We start from the raw sequence: 17137 nt of genomic DNA, 5'->3' as shown, positions 1-17137 counted from the left end.
ACTATTTTCTTTTAACCATTTTGCCATCACTAGCTATGATTATAATACATAAATTTTTATTTGTTCAATAGTATATAGGGATTATTACACAGTGAATAATAATGCAAGGAATAATATGTTGGAATTATTTTTTTAAGGGTAATTTTACCTTTATATTTTTATACGCATACTATATATGGATTTTCCATTACTTAATGCAGAGTATCTCTAATAAGTCATAGCCAAATGTTGCATTAGTTATGCAGTGATTGTTTTTCTTATATAGCGAGCCAATCCCTACATTAGCTATGCGAGGATTATTTTTTTCTTATACGATAGCCGAGGGTCATTTTGAAACACCTTCTCTACCTTTGATATAGAATAATTTGTCAATGGAGTAAGTTTCACTTGTGTCCTTAATCTTTGGTGAGGGGATACAATATTTCCCCCTTTTGAATAGGAAAAGAAATCCTTTGATCCAAAAGTTAACCAGCAAAAAGAAAAAATCATTTCAGACTTCCCATAGGAAAAGAAGTAAAAATCAAAAGAAATCTACTTGAAGAAATATGGGTATTCAATCCAAAACATTTAAGCAGCGAATGAAATATCTCCAAAACATTTTATAAGTTCGTAAGTCAACCCAAAATATGTATCGGAGTATCAAATGAGCGAGTTGAATTGCATTTGGCTAAGTTAAAATTGATCAAATCAATAATTGAGTTGGATAATAACTAGTTCATTTTTTATTTGGTCAAGATGGACAAGTCAATTCGGACTAAACAATTAATCATAACTCAACCCTTCCAATAAAATTATTTTTCATTTGTTTATTTTTCTTTAATAATTAGTCTAATTGCAAAATCAAGCTAATAAATGTTTTTTCTTTAATAGTGGCTTTATCAAACAAGTTAAACACACACAAAAAAAAATTGTTTTGCTACATTTCAATAAGCTTATCTGTTTATTTGGGCTATATATGTAGCCCAAGTTGGCCCAAATTTTAGAGGGTCAACTTGATCTATGCTCGAAATGACCTGCCTATAAATATTAAGGTAAAAATATAAAATGGGTCGGTCGGCTAAAACTAATTGTATTTGCTAGCCAAAAAAATATGTATGTGTGTGTCCATTCAAATCTAGAAGGATGAACGGATTGTGTTTTCATTGGTTAAATTTGACACCTCTAGATACGTACACAATCTAAATTTGTTCACGTAGGACTTGACGCCCATTTTTGCTAACTAAAGAAGCTCCACATTTTTGGAAATTGTCTAGTTATAGAAAGTTTTCTCAAATACCAAATCTGCAAAATCTTATACTTTGCGTGCTTTTTAATTTTTATGTATGGATTTTGGTTGATAGATAAATAAGGTCAATGAAATTTGGCGAAGCAACTCAAATAAGACTACCTTAAGTAGAAAAAAAAATAGAGAAAATAAATGTTAGACAAACTTAGGTCGTATGAGATTACAAAAAGAAGGAAAAGAAATTAGCAGTTTGGTTCTTAAATTGTCTAGTGCTATTAGTGCTAGTCTTTCAAGGTAGAGCAAAATAGGTGTGGATTCAATTCTCGCTACTTCTGCTAGTTGGTTTTCATTTTGATAGGAGGTGGGTGTTTGTAGTTCTCTCGCTGTCTACTAAATGAGCTTTCTGTTAAGACCCAAGCTCATAACACGTATTGGGCTATGTCGCATCAAGTCACAAAAATGCGCACCATGTGAACTTGTGTCATGACTTATAAAGCTCTTCACTTGATTTGCCTAAGGCGACATGTGCATCCCTTGTTCAGATGCTTGCCAACCTAGGACTGTCAGTTCTGCTTGACTTGTCCTCCGTCGTGGGCATCACACTTTCATTGCCCACACTCCTATAAGTAAAGTGAAGTCAAATCGATAACGCAAACAGCCCAACCTCTTTGTTTAAGCTTTGCTAAGGAAGTTTATTTTCCTTATTTTCGAAACACAAAAATAAATTTGCCATTATTGATTTTCCATTCCCTTTCCTTGGACGTATAATTAGTGCAAATCATTTTAAGTTGCATTTCTCTAAAATACGACTAAAGAGAAAAAAAACGTGGAAAAGTACATAGTAGCATAATATAAGATGACATAAATCACGAGGAAATTAAAGAATAAATATATGAACTACTATTTAGGTTAATTCTTCTAAAAAAAATGTGGTCCACATTTAAAATGGTCAAAATATATTTCTATTTGGCTTCCACCGAAAAATATGACCAATATTTTCATGGTGAAAATCTGTTAGTGGAAGAGGCATATTTGATACAAAAAATAAAAAGTGAGAACTCGAGGCATATATAAGACAAATCACAAATATTAGTGGCAAATTTGGACCTTTTCACTTCTATATATAGCCCGCATTTTTTTTGTACTTACTTCTACATAATCCCTTAGACCTTAAAAGAAAGTTTCTTGCATTTTGATATAGTGATTGGTTCAAAATGGAGCCAACAAATTCAAGTAATTTTCGACCTAGTAGTATGAGGGGAAGTTTAAGGTTGAAAAACAATTCTAAATGGAGAAATAATTGTACTGTTTTTAATCGTTCAACAAGAGATGAAGATGATGAAGAAGCTCTTAAATGGGCAGCACTTGAAAAACTCCCAACATTTGATCGTTTAAGAAAAGGTCTCTTGTTTGGATTACAAGGTGCATCTGCTGAAGTTGATATAAATAATCTTGTATTTCAAGAAAGAAAGAATTTACTTGAAAGGCTTGTGGAAGTTGCAGATGAAGATAATGACAAGTTTTTGTTGAAACTCAAGGAAAGAACTGACAGGTATATATGTAAAAGGTTCTTTTTGTATCTTTGTGTGTCCGAACGAGTTTTCCTGTTGGATTTTATTGAGTTGTTGTTGTTGTTGCCTGTTGAGACGAGTTTTGTGTTCGGTTAAACCTATTGCTTTTGACTCGAACTATATATCATATGTAAAAGACTTTTCTGTCGTTTACATATTATAAGATCATACTCAAACTGTGCTCAAACTTTACATGTTTTTTTTTTTTTGGTTAAAGTTGTTGTTTATGTATCTTGGACAATCCTCCCAAGCTAACTTTTGCGGTTCAGTTAGGTTATAAGGTCATTTTAAACATATTATCAATGTTAGGCCCTTGAAGGAGAGCCTTGGCGTAACTAGTAAGGTTGCTGCCATGCGACCAGGAGGTCACGGGTTCAAGCTGTGGAAACAGCCTCTTGTAGAAATGTAGGGTTAGACTGTTGAAGTTTGACAAATTTGTCCCACATCGGTGGGCTCTTGAATTTTGGGGGGATTTTCCCCCTATAAAAGAAGGTCTAATGTTTAGGATTTATATACACCTCTCCTTTGCCTTCTCATCTGTTTAAGACATTTGTATCTTCTCTCTTTAGTATTATTTCACTTGTATTTTTGGAGTGAAATAAAATATTGGTTGTGTCCGAGGAGTAGGCAAAATTAGCCGAACCTCGTAAATTCTGGTGTTCCCTTTATTGTTGTTTTATTGTCTTATTTATTATTTGGTGGCTGTCATAATTTTTGGTATAGTAGTTGTGACTTATTCACACTATATACATTTGGCTTCCGCAACAATTGGTATCAGAGCCAAGGTACTGTCTAAGTATGCTCTGTGGTTGCAGCATAGTCTGATCTTCCACATCAGAAAAGATTTATCTTGGTAACTGAGTCAAGGTTCTGTCTGAGTATGCTCTGTAGTTGCAGCTTAGTCTGATCTTCTACATCAGAAAGGAAATAATCTTGATTTGTGTCGTCAGCTATTAAATAATATTTGTGTCAAATATGGGAGACAATAAACAAGAAGAATCTACATCAAGTGTCAACAATACGTCATCATTGGCATCTTCGCTTATGACAAGAATTGTGTCAAATGCGAAATTTGCGGTCGAAATATTTGACGGGTCCGGACATTTTGGGATGTGGCAATGCGAGGTTCTAGATGTCCTTTTTCAACAAGGGCTAGATCTGGCCATTGAAGAAAAGAAACCAGATGTTATTGGAGAAGAAGATTGGAGAATTATCAACCGTGTTGCTTGCGGTACCATTCGATCCTACCTTGCTAGAGAGCAGAAATATCCATACACAAAGGAAACTTCTGCAAGTAAATTATGGAAAGCACTGGAGGATAAATTTTTGAAGAAAAACAGTCAAAATAAATTGTACATGAAGAAGAGACTGTTTCACTTCACCTATGTTCCTGGTACCACGATAAATGAACATATCACCAGTTTCAATAAGTTGGTCACAGATTTGCAAAATATGGATACAATTTATGATGATGGTGACTTGGCCTTAATGTTGTTGGCGTCACTTCCTGATGAGTACGAGCACCTTGAAACTACTCTACTCCATGGAAATGACGAAATTTCTCTCAGAGAAGTTTGTTCGGCTTTGTACAGCTATGAACAAAGAAAGCGAGAAAAACAGAAGGGCGGAGAAGGAGAAACACTGTTTGTGAGGGGTCGTCCTCAAAATCAAACGAGGACAAAGAATGGAAGATCCAAGTCAAGATCCAGACCCAGCAAAGATGAATGTGCCTTTTATCGAGAAAAAGGGCACTGGAAGAAAGACTGTCCGAAGTTGAAGAATAAGGCCAAACATAACAATGGAAAGGCTATTATGGATTCAAATGTAGCTGATTGTGATGATTCAGACTTCTCATTAGTTACAACAGAGTCATCAACATCATCAGACATATGGTTGATGGACTCGGCTTGTAGCTATCATATGTGTCCCAACAGGGACTGGTTCGTGGAATTTCAAGAAGGAGAATATGGAGTCGTCCACACAGCGGATAACAACCCTCTTACCTCATATGACATTGGTTCAATACGATTAAGGAACCATGATGGAATGATCAGAACATTAACAGATGTTCGATATGTACCGGATTTGAAGAAGAATCTCATCTCTGTGGGAGCCCTGGAATCAAAAGGGTTTAAAATCATTGCAGAAAATGGAGTGATGAGAGTATGTTCCGGTGCACTAGTGGTAATGAAGGCTAATCGGAAGAATAATAATATGTACCGCTATTGTGGCAGTACAGTTATTGGGACAGCGACAGTGACATCCAGTGACGACAAAGAGGCAGAAGCAACCAAGCTATGGCACATGCGCTTGGGACATGCTGGAGGAAAATCCTTGAAAACTCTATCAGATCAAGGATTGTTAAAAGGAGTCAAGACTTGCAACTTGGAGTTTTGTGAGCATTGTGTTAAAGGGAAACAGACAAGGGTTAAATTTGGTACAGCGATCCATAATACTAAAGGCATTTTGGATTATGTACACTCTGATGTTTGGGGTCCTTCCAAAACACCTTCATTGGGTGGGAAGCACTATTTTGTAACCTTTGTTGATGATTTTTCCCGAAGAGTATGGGTGTATACAATGAAGAGCAAAGATGAAGTGTTGGGAATTTTTCTCAAATGGAAGACGATGGTGGAGAATCAGACAGGCAGGAGGATCAAGTGTATTCGCACAGACAATGGAGGTGAATACAAAAATGATCATTTCAATAAGGTCTGTGAAAATGATGGCATCATCCGACACTTCACTGTTAGACATACACCACAACAGAATGGAGTGGCAGAACGTATGAACTGGACCTTGCTGGAGAAGGTACGGTGTATGTTGTCCAATGCTGGCTTGGGCAAAGAATTTTGGGCTGAGACAATTACATATGCATGCCACCTCATTAATCGTCTACCATCTGCTGCTATTGATGGCAAGACACCATTTGAAAAATGGTACGGAAAACCTGCTGTAGATTATAACTCTTTGCACGTGTTTGGCTCAACTGCATATTATCATGTGACGGAGTCAAAATTGGATCCAAGGGCAAAGAAGGCTATTTTTATGGGAATTACTTCTGGAGTCAAAAGATATCGCTTATGGTGTCCTATGACAAAGAAAGTAATATTCAGCAGAGATGTTACCTTTGATGAATCTGCTATGGTAAATAAGGTAACAGAAGACACCAAACAAAATAAAGGTGCTTCTAAGCAGCTGGAGTTTGAGGGAAAATTTATTTTTCCTACACAAGAAGCAGAGGAGGAAACAAATGAAGATTACCCTCTGGAAGGAGAGCCAGTAGAGGAGATTCCAACTCAGGAACCTCAACAACAACTTGAATCAATAGCAACCAGCAGGCCAAAAAGAACAATAACAAAACCTGTTCGTCTCATAGAGACGGTTGCTTGTGCAACCTCAATTGTAGCTGATGATGTTCCTACTACTTATAAAGACGCTGTCCAAAGTTCAGAAGAAGATAAGTGGAGGATTGCCATGAATGATGAAATACAGTCCCTTCATCAGAATCATACATGGAAATTGGTCAATCTCCCGAAGGGAAAGAAAGCAATTGGGTGCAAATGGGTATTTGCAAAGAAAGAAGGATTTCTTAACCAATTAGATGTTCGCTACAAAGCAAGATTGGTGGCCAAAGGATATGCTCAAAAGGAGGGAATTGATTACAATGAAGTATTTTCTCCAGTTGTAAAACATTCCTCCATTAGAATTATGTTGGCTTTGGTAGCACAATTGGATTTGGAACTAGTTCAGATGGATGTAAAAACTGCGTTTTTACATGGAAACTTGGAGGAGGAAATCTACATGACTCAGCCAGAAGGATTCAAAGTTGCTGGAAAAGAAAATATGGTGTGCAAACTTGAAAAATCATTGTATGGATTGAAACAATCTTCTAGACAATGGTACAAGCGATTTGACGAGTTTATGTTGCGGCAAGGGTACAAGAGAAGCAAATACGATCATTGTGTGTATTTGTGCAAGCTTAAAGATGGTTCTTTTGTATATCTTCTCCTATACGTTGATGATATGTTGATAGCTTCCAAGAATTCGGAAGAAATTGATAAATTGAAGAATCAACTGAAGAAGGAGTTCGAGATGAAGGATCTGGGTGAGGCAAAGAAAATTCTTGGCATGGAGATAATTAGAGATAGACGTTCAAAGAAACTCTGTTTATCTCAAAAGGAATATTTGGAGAGAGTACTTCAACGTTTTGGCATAGATGACAAGACTAAGTCAGTTAGTACTCCACTTGCTCCCCATTTTAAGCTAAGTACTACTATGTCGCCAATGGATGAAGCTGAACGAGAGTATATGTCAAAGGTACCATACGCAAATGTTGTTGGTAGCTTGATGTATGCAATGGTTTGCACAAGACCTGACATTTCACAAGCTGTTGGAGTTATTAGCAGATATATGCACAATCCAGGGAAGGAGCATTGACAAGCTGTGAAGTGGATTCTACGGTATATTCATAATACTGTAGATGTCGGGTTAGTTTTTGAGCAGGAAGACAATCAGTCTGTAGTTGGATATTGTGACTCAGATTTTGCGGGTGATCTGGACAAACGAAGATCAACTACTGGTTATGTGTTTACTTTTGCAAAGGCACCAGTTAGTTGGAAGTCTACTTTGCAGTCAACAGTTGCTTTGTCTACAACAGAGGCAAAGTACATGGCTATTACAGAGGCTGTGAAAGAGGCAATTTGGCTTCAAGGATTGCTAAAGGAGCTTGGTGTTGAACAAAAAGGTATCACAATTTTTTGTGATAGTCAAAGTGCTATTCAATTAGCGAAGAACCAAGTGTATCATGCAAGGACGAAGCACATTGATGTTCGGTATCATTTCGTACGAGAAATCATAGAAGAAGGTGGAGTCATGGTGAAGAAAATTCATACTACAGAGAATCCTGCTGATATGCTGACAAAGGTGGTGACTGCGGTCAAGTTTCAACATTGTTTGGATTTGATCAACATTGTTGAAAACTGAAGATTAAAGATGAAGACACAATCAAAATTTGTTATTGAGAGAAAATTGAAGATGTGGAATTTTGCCAAGGTGGAGATTTGTTGAAGTTTGACAAATTTGTCCCACATCGGTGGGCTCTTGAATTTTGGGGGGATTTTCCCCCTATAAAAGAAGGCCTAATGTTTAGGATTGAAACACACCTCTCATTTGCCTTCTCATCTGTTTAAGGCATTTGTATCTTCTCTCTTTAGTATTATTTCACTTGTATTTTTGGAGCGAAATAAAATATTGGTTGTGTCCGAGGAGTACGCAAAATTAGCCGAACCTCGTAAATTCTGGTGTTCCCTTTATTGTTGTTTTATTGTCTTATTTATTATTTGGTGGCTGTCATAATTTTTGGTATAGTAGTTGTGACTTATTCACACTATATACATTTGGCTTCCGCAATATAGACTACGTACAATAGACTCTTGTGGTGTCCTTCTCCGGACCCCGCGCATAGCTAGAGCTTAGTACACTGGGCCGCCCTTTCTGTCAATGTTAGGTCCATCGATCACTATTATTGTATTTCTCAATGTTGAGCACCCGTGTTATGTTATCCATGCTCTGGTTGTTCAGCCTTGGGAGTGTGGGGGAGTGTAATTAAGTCTCACATTGGTTGAAGGAATGAGTTGTGGTCTCCCTATATTGTTTTGAGCAATCCTCCTCTCATGAGCTCGATTTTGGGGTTGAGTGAGGCTCAATGTCCGTAACCATTTATTCACAATCCATGAATAGTAGTTAATTATTTATATTTTTAACAGTTTAAGGGTTTGACTTTTTTTTTTCTTCTTACAGAGTTGGGATTGATTTGCCATCAACAGAAGTAAGATATGAGCATCTAAATATTGTAGCAGATGCATATGTAGGAAGTAGAGCTTTGCCTACATTTACCAACTTCATCACTGATTTTATTGAGGTAAAAATCCAAAGAATATCTTGATTTTTCAATTTTGAATCTCTTTTTAGTTAAAAGGGTATTTGATTTTTTTTTTTTTTTTGGCTTTTTTTGTCCATAGGCAATGTGGAACTCTCTTCATATTCTACCAAATCGAAAGAGGCAACTCACTATTCTAAATGATGTGAGTGGTATCATTAAGCCTTGTAGATTGACTTTGCTTTTAGGACCTCCAGGTTCTGGTAAAACTACACTTTTATTAGCTTTGGCCGGAAAGCTTGACCCTTCCCTTAAGGTAAGACCATTAGTTGTACATATCAAATAGATTTAAGTTATATATAGTGACAATGTAAAGATTTGTTACTTTTTCTTCGATTTTCAGTATTATCTGTTGTTTCCCTTGCTTTGGTTATGTTACTGCTTTATTATTTTCTTGTTATTATTCTTGTCTTTAGTATTTTCAACATGATCTCTTCATTATTGTTCTCTTGTTGAAACCTGCTGAAAATGTTTTTCTTGAGCTGAGAGTCTTTCAGAAACAACATCTCTACCTCCACAAGGTACTTTCTTCCTTCCCTTCCACACGGAAAGATCATGGAGTTTTCCCAGCATACATATCCGGGGGTGCAACAGTTTAGTAGGCAAGGATCGGAACGGGCATATCCCAGGTCGAATTCCTTATCTATTCGTTTCAGCCTTAGAGGATTGAGCTTTTTGAGAGCACCACACTGCGATAGAATGGCGGATTTCAATAATGAAGAGAAAAGTCTAGTTCTCTTTTTATTTGAAAGGGGAATGGATGTCTTATTGAGAGTGATTACGGAAGAACCTTTTCATAGAGGAGAGCGATAGGCCGGTTTGAAGAGCAAGCTTGAAAATAAATGGAGAGGTCATTCATTCATAACAGAAAAAGCGCTCACTCACTCATATCTGAAAAGTTCATTCTTTGATTGCTCTGCTCCCCCCCTCAAAAAAAGAGAAACTTCATTTCTTCCTCCTTCCCTGTACGAGTAGTGAAGAAGTATAGAGCACTTTAGTTGGTTGTTTACCAACGGAAAGCATGGGAGAAAAAAAGGAAGAATTTACGCAATTTCTTTTCTAAGAAAGAGATCATAGTGATTGATGGCTCTTTCAATCCGCTGAAATGGAACGCTCTGGCGTGTACCAAAATGGAGAATTTGGGTCAGATTTATAAGCTTACGATCACGGAACAAACTTGGTTGACGAACATAGTTTATGCGGAGTAAGGTCTGCATATACTTTACCCTCCCCAGACCCCATAATATGATATCACAATGGGGTATGTTTTTGTTGTAATGATTTGTTACACTACCTATGTAGTTCAATTTGTGATAGTAGATTAGTTACCAGTTTTATCAAGTTCTCAATTAATACTTATTAAAGAGATTTATGTATAATTACCTTATAAATAACATAATTGTTTAAGTAATTTTTTAACCGTCAATATGTAGAACTTAAACTCCAAAATAAACATATGTAAATTAAACAATGAAATGGTTCTAAAAGTTAGAAGCAGCTAAAGTTTTCTGTTCTTTTTATTTGGTGTGGAAATCAGGTTACTGGGAAAGTAACCTACAATGGACATGAAATGAATGAATTTGTGCCACAAAGAACTGCTGCTTATATTAGTCAGTTTGATTTGCACATTGGAGAAATGACTGTGAGAGAAACCTTAGAATTCTCTGCCAGATGCCAGGGAGTTGGCTCTCGTTATGGTTAGCATTTGTTCAGATTTTTTCTTCAATAAAAAAATCATCTTATGTTGAAATTAACTAACATAGATTTATTGGTTCTTGAAATTTTTTTGCAGAGATGTTGGATGAACTGGCAAGAAGAGAGAAAGCAGCTAATATCAACCCAGATCCTGATATTGATATCTTCATGAAGGTAAGAGTAGTAGTGAACCATGTTTACATGTTAATAAGGGCATCCCAGTGCACTAAGCTCCCGCTATGCTCCGGGGAAGGGCTGCATTACTGCAAAAGGTTGTTTCCACGGATCGAACCCGTGACCTCCTGGTCACATGGCAGCAACTTTACTAGTTATACCAAGGTTCCCCTTCATGTTTACATGTTAATATATAAGTTATTTCTCAATAACAGCAAGTAAATTGAACCAAGTAAGAAAATTTGCTTTGCTCAAGGGAATTGTTTTATGACCTTCATTGTTTGGTATAATGTAGGTAGCAGCAACAGAGGGACAAGAAGCCAATTTTGTTACAGATTATGTTCTTAAGGTAGCATTACATATGTCAAAAAAGTTCTACAAATTTTCGAGAATGAAAAGCCAGAGGAAATTTGATAACTAAGTGTTTTTTGTATTTTGTCACCAGCTATTGGGGCTGGACATTTGTGCAGATAGTATGGTAGGAGATGAAATGATAAGGGGTATCTCAGGAGGACAAAAGAAGTGTGTGACGACAGGTGAAATGTTTGTTGGACCGTCAAAGGCACTTTTCATGGATGAAATCTCAACTGGATTGGATAGTTCCACGACTTATTCCATTGTGAATTCTCTAAGACATTCTGTGCAAATCTTGAATGGAACTACTTTGGTATCTCTCCTGCAGCCAGCACCCGAGACCTACGACTTGTTTGATGATATTATTCTGTTATCAGATGGGCAAATTGTCTATCAGGGTCCTCGTGAAGACGTCCTTGGCTTCTTTGAGTCCATGGGTTTCAAATGCCCTGATAGAAAAGGCGTGGCCGACTTCTTGCAAGAAGTATATATGTCTTATAATAAGTTCCAACTGTTAAATTGACAAGCATTGATGTACTTCTATTTTGTAATGGTTTTGAATTTCTTGGAGGTGACATCAAAGAAGGATCAACAACAATATTGGGTGAGGACGGATGAGCCTTACAGGTTTATCACTTCAAAAGAATTTGCTGAGCCATCCTGCTGCTTTGGCAACTCAAAAGTACGGTATAGGGAAGAAACAACTCTTAAAGGTCTGCACTGAAAGAGAACTCTTGTTAATGAAGAGGAACTCATTTGTTTACGTCTTCAGGTTCACAAAGGTGACTAATGAGTCTTTTAAAAAATTTAAATTTTCAAGTCTCTGTCATATCAGAAGGAGAGCCTTGGCGTAACTGGTAAAGTTACTGCCATGTGACCAGGGGGTCACGGGTTCGAGGCGTGGAAACAACCTCTTGCAAAAATGCAGTGTAAGGCTGCATACGATAGACCTTGTGGTCCGGCCCTTCCCGACCCCGCACACAGCGGTAGCTTAGAGCACCGTGCTGTCCTTTTTTTCTCTGTCACATCATATTTGCTTAGAAGTACTAATGCCCTTTCATTTGATATGTTTTCAGCTTTTATTAATTTGACATCATATTTGCTTACAAGTACTAATGCCCTTTCGTTTGATATGTTTTCAGCTTTTATTAATTGCACTCACGATGATGACTCTATTTTTCCGAACTGAGATGCCCCGTGATACTATAGATGATGGAGGAATATACACTGGCGTCCTCTTTTTCATTGTCATTATAATTTTATTTAATGGAATGTCTGAGATCGCCCAGACAATTCTAAAACTTCCTGTCTTCTACAAGCAAAGAGACCTTCTCTTTTTCCCTTCATGGGCTTATGCAATTCCCTCTTGGATACTCAAAATCCCTATAACATTTATTGAAGTTAGTCTTTGGGTGTTCCTCACTTACTATGTCATTGGATTTGATCCGAACCCGGGAAGGTATGGCGAGAAAGAGATGATGCAGAATGATGGTCTGGTTACCTTCAGCAATTTCCTTATTCCCGTGATTATTTATCAGGATTCTGTTTTTACAGATTGTTCAAACATTTCTTGCTACTCATAGTAGTAAACCAGATGGCATCAGGATTGTTCCGCTTTATTGGGGCAGTAGGAAGGACCATGGGAGTTGCTAATACATTTGGAACATTTGCTCTGATTTTACTATTTACAATGAGTGGATTCGTCCTTTCACGAGGTATATTTGGTCATTTATATGTTTTGCAGAAGCTAGTCTTGCTTAAACCGACGAGTGTTAATTGTCGACTTCTAATGTTGTAGATGATGTGAAGAAATGGTGGATATGGGGTTACTGGTCTTCACCAATGATGTATTCTCTGAATTCAATTTTTGTGAATGAATTTGATGGGAAGCAGTGGAGACATGTATGTTTCTTTATCTAATGCAACCTACAAATATAGTCAAACCTCTCTATAATAACCTCGCTTGATCCAATAATTTTTAGCTGTTATAGTGAAATGTTGTTATAGAAGACATATATTATAACATAATATAAAAGATCGGATCCAAGAAAAACTTGACTTTTATAGTGAATGGTTGTTATATAGGGATGGTATTATAACGGTCAAGCTCACTCTAATTTAAACAGATTGCACCAAATGGAACTGAGCCACTTGGAGCTGCAGTTGTAAGATCTCGAGGCTACTTCCCAGATGCATCGTGGTACTGGATAGGTATTGGGGCACTTATTGGGTTCACAATCATATTTAACTTGTGCTACAGTATTGCACTCGCTTATCTCAACCGTGAGTATCTGTCGAATTTCTCCATTTATTTTTCCCTAAAGGAAAATAAAAAATTAAATGTTTAGTATGAATATCTACAGCATTTGGTAAGCCACAAGCTATGATACCAGAAGACAATGAAGATGCCAATGAGAAAGAGGATTCCAGTAATGAGGGTCTTCAGAAAAAGAAAAAGGGAATGGTTCTTCCATTTGAACCGCATTCCATCGCCTTTGATGAAGTTATATACTCTGTTGACATGCCTCAGGTAACTAGCCAAGAATTATTATTAATCAGCAACTGGTGATGCTATTCCCCGATTTCAACGAATATGTTACTGAACTTTCCAATGATACGCGTAGGAAATGAAAGATCAGGGTGCCACTGAAGATAAATTGGTACTTCTGAAGGGTGTAAGTGGAGCTTTTAGGCCCGGTGTTTTGACAGCTTTGATGGGAGTTAGTGGGGCCGGGAAAACGACGTTGATGGATGTATTAGCGGGAAGAAAAACAGGAGGATATATTGAGGGTAGCATCAAGATTTCTGGCTATCCCAAGAAGCAAGAAACGTTTACTCGTATATCTGGATATTGTGAGCAGAATGACATCCATTCACCTTATGTTACAGTTTATGAGTCGTTAGTATACTCAGCTTGGCTGCGTTTACCTCATGATGTTGACAAAAAGACAAGAAAGGTTGGTTCTTCTGAAAATTTTGTCCATAATATGAATCTCGGCCAAAGATCAGTTAAATACAATAAAGAAGGTGGCACTCATACGATACTTCCTCCTTATTATCGTTTAACAGATGTTTGTTGAGGAAGTTATGGAACTTGTGGAGCTTACACCATTAAGATCAGCCTTAGTTGGTTTGCCAGGAGTCGATGGTCTCTCAACTGAGCAACAGAAAAGGTTGACCATTGCAGTGGAACTAGTGGCAAACCCCTCTATCATTTTCATGGATGAACCAACTTCAGGGCTAGATGCAAGGGCTGCTGCAATTGTTATGAGAACTGTTAGGAACACCGTTGACACAGGAAGAACCGTTGTTTGTACCATCCATCAGCTTAGTATCGACATTTTTGAAGCCTTTGATGAGGTGAATTTAATACCCTTTGAACTCGATCAAGCAAATAAATGTCTTTCTTTCTCTTTTGACATTGAATACTAACATAAACACCACTTTGCAGCTATTCCTAATGAAACGAGGAGGACAAGAGATATATGTTGGTCCGTTGGGTCGCCATTCTTCCCATTTGATCAAATACTTTGAGGTAAGTTGTCTAAGTGAACAAGAGCTTTCCCTTTTTGAGCTTTATATGATCAAATACTAAACTAAGTTTCCTTTTATTCAGTCAATGCCGGGGGTAAGTAAAATAAAAGATGGCTATACTCCAGCAACTTGGATGTTAGAAGTCACAGCCTCGGCTCAGGAAATGACGTTAGAGGTTGATTTTGCTGATTTATACAAGAAATCGGACCTTTACAGAAGGAACAAAGCATTAATTAACGAACTAAGTGTGCCTCGCCCTGGTACAAAAGACCTGCATTTCGATAGTCAATACTCACAACCATTCTGGACCCAATGTATGGCTTGCCTTTGGAAGCAACACTGGTCATATTGGCGTAATCCTACTTATACTGCAGTCAGATTTCTCTTTACAACCTTCATTGCCCTGGTCTTCGGGTCAATGTTCTGGGATCTTGGTACTAAAGTGTAAGTCCAAACATATGCCAGAAAACAAGTATATAATCTGGAAAATACTTTTATTTCTTAACGCTAAAAGCCTACTCATATTTTCTGGTTACAGGAGTAAGAGCCAAGACCTATTTAATGCTATGGGATCCATGTATGCTGCTGTTATCTTCCTTGGTGTACTAAATGCATCATCAGTGCAGCCTATTGTAGCGGTTGAGCGTACAGTATTTTACAGGGAAAGAGCTGCTGGGATGTATTCTGCCATACCCTATGCCTTTGGACAGGTCAGCGTAAAGTTCAACTTTGTATAAACCAATTTCATGTTAAAGAAGTCTACATTACCTATAAAAGTTTTTCTATCATGTAGGTTTTCATTGAAATCCCTTATGTCTCTGTGCAAGCTGTTTCCTATAGTGTCATTGTGTATGCTATGGTTGGATTTGAATGGACAGCGGCCAAGTTCTTTTGGTACTTGTTCGCCATGTATTTCACCCTATTGTACTTCACCTTCTATGGTATGATGACCATTGCTGTTACCCCAAATCAAAATGTTGGTCAAATCGCTGGCTTTTTCTTCCATGCCATATGGAATCTTTTCTCAGGATTCATCATTCCACGACCTGTAAGTTCTTGAAAAACCTTCATTTTTGCTCTCAAGAACACTGAAAATTTTGATTTAGAGCTTTGAAAATGAAATGCTTCCCTTGTTTTTCTTCATAAAAAAACAGCGTATGCCCATATGGTGGAGATGGTACTATTGGGCTAATCCTACCGCCTGGACTTTGTATGGTTTGGTTGTATCACAATTCGGGGACCTCCAAAATAAACTTAGTGATGATCAAACAGTGGAACAATTCTTGAGAAGTTACTTCGGGTTCAAGCATGATTTTCTTGGAGTAGTTGCAGCTATGACTGTTGCATATGCTGTTGTTTTTGCCTTCACATTTGCTTTTGGTATTAAGGCATTCAATTTCCAGAAAAGATAGAAAGAGTTTACCTGCTGAAGATTTAAGAGTAAGATTGGAGAAGAGTTGATTGTGAAATTACTAGCTTAGTATATATGGGCCACAACATGAAGAAGTATATGTTCTGTTATTTATTTTTTCTTGAATTCCAAGTTTTAAGTTGCAAGTGTTGAATGAAAATATAGTGGCAAATTTGTTCCATATATAGTTGGCTCGACTCTTTACCTTGCCATCTTCTTACCATATCTTATTTAAGTGCTGAATTCTGAGCACTTTGCCCCTTTTAATTTCCACACTAAATTCATCACAATTTGGAGATCTACTGGTGTGGCTAGGCAGGTATTCTGTGGAATTAGTCGAGGTGTGCGCAAGCTGGCCCAGACACCACTATTATAAAAAAAAAGGGGGCTAGGTTTGAAGAGTTGTCACTACTGCTCGTGAAATGGAGAAGAAATGGTCAGTATAACTGTATAAGGAATTTTTTTTTCGAGCTCAAGTACTGGCGAGAATTGTTGTAAAACTAATGTATATAGGTTGTAACCTGAACAACTGTTTACTTTCTCCATTCAAATAACATTTGGTGTTTCATTTTATCAACTTTTACTAAAACATTGAATAAAAATAGTAATTTGCAGATCATAACAAGGCTGATACAACAATTAGAAAAACCATGGTATGATATAGTTTATCTCCATAGTATAGACCATGTAATATTTTCTGACATAGGCCACTAGCTTCACTAAATCTATTTACACCTTTACCCTCTATTCCATTCTTAGGCTCAGGGACTGAGTTAGGTGTCCACAACGGAGTTCAATTGAATCCTTTTCGCCGAGAATTATAATGCACAATATAGAAAAAATATTTTTTTTATTAGCTCAGTGGTAGAGCGCGCCCCTGATAATTGTGTCGTTGTGTCTGGGCTGTAAGGGCTCAGCGACATGGATAGTTCAATGTGCCCATTGGCACCTGACCCTGGGATGTGGATCATCCAAGGCACATTAGCATCGTACTCCTCCTATTTGAACCGAGGTTTGAAACCAAACTTCTCCTCAGGAGAATAGATGGGGTGATTCGGGCGAGATCCAATGGATAAAATAGTTGAATTCCTTTGAAATAAGGAAGATTGTAGTGTAGTGGCAAATGTTGATTGAGGTCAGAGTTTCAAGTCATAGACGTGACATTCTCGCATTTTTTAATAGTAAAAAAATCTCCTATTAAGTATTACGAGCTCTACTTAGGCTCTCTCATT

The 17137-nt window shown here is 37.3% G+C and overlaps 1 protein-coding gene across 1 annotated transcript; it reads left to right on the top strand.

The window, feature by feature from the left end:
* The first annotated feature begins 2352 nt into the window (after positions 1–2352).
* Positions 2353–16115, top strand: LOC107786205 (pleiotropic drug resistance protein 1). Its single transcript, XM_075240805.1, is given in 21 exon segments — positions 2353–2777; positions 8599–8719; positions 8820–8993; positions 10275–10434; positions 10530–10606; positions 10902–10955; positions 11052–11444; positions 11532–11614; positions 11616–11742; positions 12103–12419; positions 12515–12675; positions 12759–12862; positions 13087–13243; positions 13324–13490; positions 13585–13917; positions 14030–14320; positions 14412–14495; positions 14577–14938; positions 15033–15204; positions 15288–15542; positions 15649–16115. Coding segments are annotated over 21 exon segments (4188 nt in total). The 5' UTR covers positions 2353–2439; the 3' UTR covers positions 15907–16115.
* The last annotated feature ends 1022 nt before the right edge of the window (positions 16116–17137 follow it).

Source organism: Nicotiana tabacum, chromosome 20, assembly GCF_000715075.1.
Source record: "Nicotiana tabacum cultivar K326 chromosome 20, ASM71507v2, whole genome shotgun sequence".
NCBI classification, from domain to species: domain Eukaryota; kingdom Viridiplantae; phylum Streptophyta; class Magnoliopsida; order Solanales; family Solanaceae; genus Nicotiana; species Nicotiana tabacum.
This window is presented reverse-complemented; position numbering and strand designations above follow the sequence as displayed.